Source organism: Alligator sinensis, unplaced genomic scaffold (assembly GCF_000455745.1).
Source record: "Alligator sinensis unplaced genomic scaffold, ASM45574v1 scaffold659_1, whole genome shotgun sequence".
Classification (NCBI taxonomy): domain Eukaryota; kingdom Metazoa; phylum Chordata; order Crocodylia; family Alligatoridae; genus Alligator; species Alligator sinensis.
The window spans coordinates 1257762-1266444 of NW_005842265.1; the positions used below are offsets into that span (position 1 = coordinate 1257762).

At 43.7% G+C, this 8683-nt stretch overlaps 1 protein-coding gene across 1 annotated transcript in view; it reads right to left on the reverse strand.

The window, feature by feature from the left end:
- DENND5B (DENN domain containing 5B) overlaps positions 1 to 8683 on the reverse strand; it is a 150126-nt gene that overhangs the window by 6189 nt on the left and 135254 nt on the right. Inside the window, exons 17-20 of the mRNA XM_025209042.1 lie at positions 5932 to 6050; positions 4743 to 4930; positions 2204 to 2286; positions 1897 to 2023 (exon numbers count right to left, since the gene is read on the reverse strand). Coding sequence (XP_025064827.1) covers positions 1897 to 2023; positions 2204 to 2286; positions 4743 to 4930; positions 5932 to 6050 — 517 coding nt within the window. The remainder of the gene's footprint in view (positions 1 to 1896; positions 2024 to 2203; positions 2287 to 4742; positions 4931 to 5931; positions 6051 to 8683) is intronic.

Here is an 8683-nt window from a genome sequence, read left to right on the forward strand (position 1 = left end):
AATATATTATAAATTATAAATATATTATAATTATATTGTATAATATAATTTATTATATTATTTTATAATAAATCCCAAAGCAATTACTTTGGGATTTCCTGAGTAACAGTTTCCCTCTAGCTAAGACTCTTTACCTACTTAACATGCCTGCCTGAGGCCTTAAGTCTGGGCACTACAGATACATAGGTAATAATTACATGTAGGACATCCACTGAAAAATAAAGGCTGATTTCTAATAAATATTGCTTTCCCATCATCATGCGCTTGGAAAGCCATTTCCAAGCACCTTCATTTATGGTGTATGAAACTTGGGAATTTTCCTCTCTTTGTAAAAATATTTCAGTCCGGGGGTTGGCTGGGCAGCAAAGAGCTGTGCTGGGGCCAGGCAGCTGAAAGCTGCATTGCTGCTGCTTCTCCCTGCCCCTTGGCTACAGTGCAGGCCAAGCTGCCAGCGGGCAGGGAACTGAGCCAGGGATGGATAGTTTTCAGCTGCACCTATGCTGCAGCTGAGAGGTGGGGAGAAGCAGAAGCATGGTGGATGGAATTTCCTGCTGCCTGGTCTTGGCTCAGTTCCCCACTGGGTGGATGCTGTGCCTGTGCCCCGGCTGGGATCTGGGGGCTTGAAGAAGCAGTGGCGATATAGGTGCAGCTTCCAGCTGCCTGGCTGCAGCCTGAGCACAGGTAACCTCCCTCCCTCCACCCACACTGCTGCTGACATGCTGAGGAAGGCACCTGGACAGCACAGAACTGGGGCTGGATTGAGCTGTCCTCTAGCTTATGAAGGCTGCCAGTCCCTGCTTTAGTCAATAATTCAGGCATTTAGTAATGAAAATGTGGACTGGTGCAGGGACTGGAGGTGGTGTGCAAACTACTCGTGCACGTATCTGCACTGATAAGCCTCTGTATGAAGTAGAAAGCCCTGGTGCCATTTCCTGTCATGGCTGTCTCCTGAAAACAGGATAAGTTGTGGCTTTTGTGAGATGGATGGCTGATTAAGAGAAGGGAGCCATTCCTTTTTGTCTGAGTCTAAATTTAAGTCCATTACTGAAACAGATTTGCCTTATTTGCTCAAGTAACCTCCCAAACAGTGCCACGTGCCCCACTCAAATTTCTCCAAACACCCACTTCTCTAGATGGTTAACATGCATTTCCTTCCACCCAGCAGACCTAGGTTTCAAAAACGTCATTATCCTGTACTGCAAGTGCAAGCCACATTTCTTTGATCTCACTTTTTCTAATATAAGTCTATACAGCAATATGTATGTTCATAAACCTCCCTCCCCCTCAAATCAGCCAAATCACACCTCCCAAAAAACCTCTCATCCACTTCATGTGGAGTGGATGAGATGACACACACGACAGACATCAGTCAGTGTCTTGGAACACTACTGGAAGGCACTCAGATACTATGGTGAGGAACATGGTATAAGAACCTAGATAGAACACAGTGTACATTAACCCAGAAGTCAAATCCCCCCTACCCCTGCCCCATTCTGACATCACATGGTGATGACAAATTCAAAAAGGTAATACCTCCATGTTAACGTCTTGTCTGGTTTCCCAATTCACTTCACCCCCTCTATCGTTAGGCCTGAACACTGTGCAGAGCTGGGATGATATGTATACCTTTTACAAGGTAAAGCACAACTGTACTCAACAAATACTTCTTAAGCAAATCTACAAATATGTAAACATCTTTCCCGCAGGAACTGCCTCAGCTAATCTCTCTGTCAGGAAAGTAAAACCATGATACAATGAATACAAAATGTATTAAAGCTACCCCAGCAAATTCAAATTAGGCAAGTTAAAATGCGAGGGAGATGCACTTGTGGTCATTTCCCTCTAATGTTCTCCCATTTCACGTTCCATTTATCACAAGATAATGGCCTGGTTTACCTATGAAATCCCAGATAAATATGTTCTTGTGAAAAATCCGAGCTGATTTGAATCCATGGTGGAAAACCTGCTCCAAGGCTGCAACCAGGCCATTTTCTCCACATAACAGAATGGTAAGGCTTCCCCTCTATGGAAAAAGATACAATTCTTAAGTACACTTTTGCTTGGAGAAAGCTTCAAAGCAAGCCAAGAATTGATAAAGATACTTAAGGCTCCCATTTTTATGCTTATACATGTTTAATCGTCCCTGATTATATAAGTGTTTACATGGAATTTCCTCTTATAGATAATGCTGGAGAGAGAATACCTCTTTTTCTGGCTTGTGAAAATGTTTCACAATGTTGTTTACAGCTTCCCCAATTCCTTCCTGGATCTGCCCCGCATTTGGCTCTGTAAATTAACAGAGAGCACAGTAGCTGAATAAATTGACATTGAAACAAATGTACATTCATCAAATTTACATGTTTTAATAGACATGGCTTAAACCACAGGTTCTATTCTACCGTTATTAGGAGGAGAACTCATTGAGTCATTTGTGTTGAGCAAATCTGAACCCTCATAAGTGACATGGGAACATTAAAACTAGTCAAATAAATTGCCAGACTTAAATTGCAAACGTCAGCGCCTTGTTTTATAAATGATACTTCAGCTAATCAAGCTCTGTCCATCACATGCTAGCAGCACTCATTTTGCTAACACCGTTTCAGAGATGTGAAGGCCAGAAGAAACCACTGAACTCATCTAGACTGACCTCCTGTACAGCAAAAGCTGAAGAATTCCATCCAGGAATTCCTGCATCAAGTCTATCCAGGTTGTAGCTGTACTGGTCTAGAGGAAAAGGCAATCAGGACTCATAGTAGAGATGATATATTTTATTAGACCAACAAGATTTTTGCAAAAACAAAATTTTAATTGCAAGTTTTGGGGCACAAACACCCTTCTTCAGGCATTGGAGAAAAGATTGTAAAAGTTCTCCTGGGTAGAAATGACAGTTCATATTTCATAGGATTTCACAGAGGAGTCAATAGATGGAAAACTCCTCTAGGCAGTCAGTTCATAGCTAGTATGAAGCCTCTCACCTCCTGTGAGTATCTGTGATGATGCAAATTTTCCACCCAGGAGAAGTTTTACAATCTTTTCTCCAATGCCTGAAGAAGGGTGTTTGTGCCCCAAAACTTGCAATTAAAATTTTGTTTTTGCAAAAATCTTGTTGGTCTAATAAAAGATATCATCTCTACTATGAGTGCTGATTGCATTGTCTATAATTTTTAATTTAGAGCCCATATTTATTTCAGAAAGACATTCATTCTCAATGTAAAGGCTTGGAGTGAAGCCACAACATACACTGTTCAAGTTGGTCCAATAGTTAGCTACCACCAAAGTTAAAAAAAGAAAGAAAAAAAATATTTCCAGTCTGAATTTGTCAAGCTCCAGCTTTCAGCCATTGGGTCTTTTAATGACTATGTGCTAGATTATGTAGTCTCCCACTATCAGATCTTTCTACCTATACACGTACTTATAGGATGTCACCAATTTACTTATTAATCTTCTGGAAAACTAAATAGGAAACTCATTCTCACTTTAACAAGGTTTCCAGACCTCAAACCATTCCCATAGTTCTTTTCACACCCTTTCTAATTTTTTCAGCATGCTTAACACTTTAAGACACTGTAATAATTAGTATTTCTGAAAGTAGGAAGCAATGCAGTATTTTAAAAACCAAAAACCCTCAAGCCTTGATTTGAATTACTGAGCTTTGTTGTTCTTTTTTTATTCAGAAATGCACTTAATGGATAGCTAGACATGGAACCATGCTCCTGGACAGCAACACTGATTTCAAGCTGCTTTCTTTAGGTTTTGTGATATTTGGAGACAGACACTGGTAACTGAAATAAAATCACCTGGTGCTTTACTCAAGCTAGATAAATTTGTTAACAAGATTGCAGGCTGAGATTTTTTGCAATAGCAGGAGACTACACACAATGAGACAGAACATCTCTTTTGGTCCCATGTCCTTTGCAACCCAAGCCCTCTCTAAATGTTACACAGATTATGCAATTAACTGGTTAATTGTGCAATTAAGTTAGACCGGCTACGTTTGCAAGGTAACTACCCTGCCATAAAAAGGTCCATCCGGCTATAAAGCTAGAGCTAGAAAATATGTAGTACCTTTATAGCTGGTTTCTATCCAGCTTTAATTTGCATGTGTAGCAGGGTCTCCCCTATCAGCTGCCGAGGCTCCCACCCACATGGGTGAACCATATTTAACTGGGGCTGAGAGTCCTGCAGCTAGTACCACAGCTGCAGGACTCTCCATCCTGGCAGCCTTGGGGTGCTACCAGGGCCAAGAGCCCCATCAGGTGCAGGACTCCCTGCCCCACCAGCTTTGAGGTGCTGCCACAGCTGTGAGTCTGGTCAGCTACCAGACTCGCAGCTGCAGAAGCTTGCTACTTGCTGGTGGCAGGATGGCATTACAGGATCCCACCATCATGCACAGATGGCACGGCAGGCGGTATGATTGCATGGGTTATATAACGATATGTAGATACCATCATGCCTTTACTTGAAAGTTTAGAGGGGACCTATGCCTCAAATCAGTGAAAGAAGCCATTGTCCCTGTTTGACAGATGGGGAAGTTTAGAGACGGTAAACAATTTGCCAAGTCAGAGCAGCTCAGAAGCAGAACCAGGGTAAGTGGAGGACCTTTCACACTCTCAAACTTGAGACTATTCCTCTAGATCTGGCCTTGCTTTTATAGCCAACAGTCCTGTTCAGAACGATGTCTGCTTCTCAGTAGTTATCCCATCATGTCATAGTTGTAAGAACTGGAAATGGTACAAATGTACTTGTATTTTTTCCTGTCAGGGAAGTGATGCTCAATCTGCGAGCTGTGGTAGGAGACTTCTGCTGGGGTGGAGTACGACACTGTTTCCCCAGGTCTTCATCTGATGTGGATGACACCAGTTCTCCAATTAGAATTCTCTCCAGACTGCCATCATCAACACCTTTACCCAACCATCGTCCACAGGGAAACCTGCAGTATTGCCCAATACAAGATTTTAGTTAGGGCCCTGGCAGATATTACACTTAAGGAGTGACTAGTGTTATAAATTACTAACCCGGACACATGTTCAGGGAATTACTGGTGCTATGAAAAGGGAAACCAGACAAAAAAAAATACACAAAAAACGTGCAATATTTTTGTGGCTAGTTTCTAGGCCTGTGTGAAGCAGCAAGTATTCACTTTGGATTTGGATTTGGCTGATTCGGAGGGACGGTGATTCAATTCAGAGATTCAAATCACTGTCCCGATTTGATTCGGCTGAATCAGATCCGAAGATTTGGTGCCGCTTTGGAGATTATGCCATAGACTAAACAGGCAGAAGTCCTCACCATGTCAGACACAGCTGCCTATAGCTGGTAAGTCTGTTGTGGTGGGTGGAAGCAGGGAGGGAAGGGGCATTGGGGAGGGAGGGATTGGAACTGGGGCTGGGACAAGCTGCCCAGCCAGGGCAGGGGTTGCGGGACTTGGGGAGGGGTGCAGCAGCGCTCAGAGCAGGGCCTCTGTCTTGCTGCTGCTTGCCCAGCCAGGAGGGGGGCAGATGTGGGCGCAGCTCACTCTGGGTGTAAGGAGGCAAGCAGCACAGGGCATCGCCCCTGCTCCCAGTGCTGCCACGCCCACATCCTGCACTCTGAGTGCTGTCACGCCCCCTCCCAGCTCCAGCCCCAATAAATTTGCTATTAGATGCAAGAGTGACAAACACTGCAAAATTATTCCAACAGTTCATCCAGATTCAAGCACAGAAACAGGCATAGAGAAGATCCCCCATTCAAGCAGTATTCAAGCCTTATCTTGGCTGCAGCTGTACTTTCTGAAACCGGAAAACTTTAAATTCTCTGGTGCATAAATCAAGTTAGCCGTGTGCATCCTAGTTCTGCACATCAAAAAAGACACTAAGGGTTTCTAGGGTTTCTGAAACACATTATCAGTAGGGATTTCAGACTCAAGTAATTAGGAGCTAACTCGCTGCTTACTTGTATGTATGGCCTGTGATTTCATTTCTGACCATGACGCAATCAACCAGCCATTTGGCTAATAGCCCTGAGTTGTCATGACCAATCTGAACAGTTGTTAGCTTTCCTAAATTCTGGCACTGAAATGAAAAACAAAACAAAACAGATTTTACTCAATGTTGAAGAAAGATGACTTGCAGTAATTCAATTCACAGTTTTGTTTAATTGGATTTGGCTGATGTAGAAGGGATTCTTATTGAGGAAATGCCGCTAGAAAGCATAAGAATAACTGGAGCCACTGCCTGCTGGATGCTATGGAGGAGACTGGCAACATGTGGCAGAAGGCATGGTGTGTAGCTGATCTAATCTCTTTGTGGGCCACAGGCCGCCAAACTCTGCATTGGAGCATGCTTCCTTTCTGGAACAATGCATAAAACTTTCTCGAGTCTGACTATTTCTTTGATGTAAAACTCACTGGGAAAGCATGCTACACAAAGCCCCATTACTGTTGGTCCCCATCCACAGTGACAACTCAGCACTGCTAACACTTGCTAAGTTAGCTCAAGGGGCAGAGGTCTGTGCAATGGATTTAGAAGTTCCAGCCCTGCTGAGGATCTGGAAAGGTCAGTATAATGACACCTGATGCATTTTTTTTCCAATTTGCTCTTTTAAAAACTGAGAAAATAACATAAATGAGCGAACATTAAAGAATACTGATGTTATGAAGTCAGGCACGTAGAAGTGGGAGAAATGTCAGAATTAAGGATGCCCGTGCCACCTAAGTTTGCCACCCTTGTGCATTATGAATCAGCCTTGATTACCTGATGCCATGCTGTCCTTTACCCCACAGGATGCTTGCCTCACTCAATGCGTAATCAATGAATGCTCAACTCAGCAATCTTTTCTCTTGTTCAGCATATGGCCCCAAGCCTCACTGGATGCCTATACACTTTGCCTAATTAGGTACCTAATTAATATGCTTTAGCATTGCTTCAGTGTCACGGGTATAAGCCCCTGAGGTTTAAAAAATGGCTGCTGGGGCACTTTAACTAAAGCTCATTGACTGAGCTTTAGTTAAGGCATCCCTTGGTCATTCTGAAATGTGTGGGGGCTTAATACATGTGATGCTGTGGTGTTTTAATTAGAAAGGGTCTCCAGGAACCACTCTAGTTAAAATGTCCCCATTCCCCACCCCGGGCACATGTATAGGTGTGTTTAGTTAACATTATGTAAATCCTGCACAGAAGAGGGCACTTTCTACAGCATTTATTAAACAACCATCACAAAATCCCTGTGAAGTGACGAGGCATAATCATTCCCATTTTCCAGATGACAAGCTCAGGCACAAAGAAATTAGGGTCAAAGGAACCCACTAACTTTGGTTGCCCAGTCTGAGACCACTAGAAACTGATTTTTCAATGTGTGTTTTGCATGATATGGTGCTGAATACGTCCCAAGTCAAGACTCCCACTGATGTAAATTGCAGCTGAGAATACAGTACTCAGACTTTGCAAATCAAACTGTAGGGAACCCAGGAAATGAGGAACACACAATCACCTGTGATTAGGTTTAAATGACTTAATTAGTATTACACCATCTCTATGGCCAAGCCAGGGATAGAATCAATTTTTCCAGAACAGCATTCAACTGCCTCAATCAGGAGACTTCTCTCCCTTCCTGTAATCCCTTGACTCATTCACACCAGATACCTCCCTAGAGATTAGTCTCCCTCACTACACAACCCAGATGCCTTTACAGAATACGTCTATCCTGTCCACTGAGTAAGGCAGGGTTCCCTTGGAAAAATAAAGGATGTGGCCATTTAATTAAAGAATATCCTAATGGATATGCACAGGAGAGACAAAAAGAGGTTCTCAGAAAACCTTAGATGTGGTTGTAAATTTTGGGCATTTGTCCTTCACCTTCAGTAACATTATTTTAATGTAGCTGTTGTGTGCACTTTAATACTTGTATTGAAGTAATGTCCCAAGTGAAGATTGTGCGGGCTGGGAGCAATCTGGGCCCTTTTTGTGCTCTGCGCGGGCTGCGGCCAGCAGCCCAGGCACGCTGGGTCGGAGAAAACAGGCGACACGCTAGAATTAGGCACGGACGCGTAATGGTTGATTCAAGATTGTTTACTTACACCGAAGATGGTCGTGGTGTAGGCTGGACAGTTTCCCAGGCACAGCTCCGCTTAAATCCTCGTTTGAAGACTCAGACAATATTCGGATCACTCCCACGGAGTTGTCGAGGCTCCGTGGATCCTTTTGCGCGCAGGGAGAGGGGTACGTTGAAGGATTGTGAATGGCGACGGGGAGAGGCTAGAGGCTGGTCAGACCTCTGTTGCCTTCTTGAAATGCGCTGGGTCCGATAGGCTCCGCAGCGCTTAGAGATCTTCACACAGCGTGAAGTCTCCTCCTCCCGGTGTTCGTGGAGTCCTCCCTTGCGGGGGGTCTCCTCGGAGTTCTCCAACTTGGGCGGAATAATGGGGCTCGAATTAGAATACAAATGGCGGGAACTCTTTGCACTGTGCATTTCTGTGCTGCAAAGAAGAAATGCACCCTGCAAAGAAAGCTACAAACGGCGGGAAAATAATTCAGTGGTGCCAAAGCACACAAAAACAAAAATCACACCCTTGGGTTGTGACATCCCCCCTTGCTGAAGGCATAACTGAATTATGCTGCACGTCTGTCATTCGAGTGATCCAGAGCTTATCACGAGTCGTCAAACGAACAGACAAACAAACAAACATAAAATTCCCCAACATAAAATT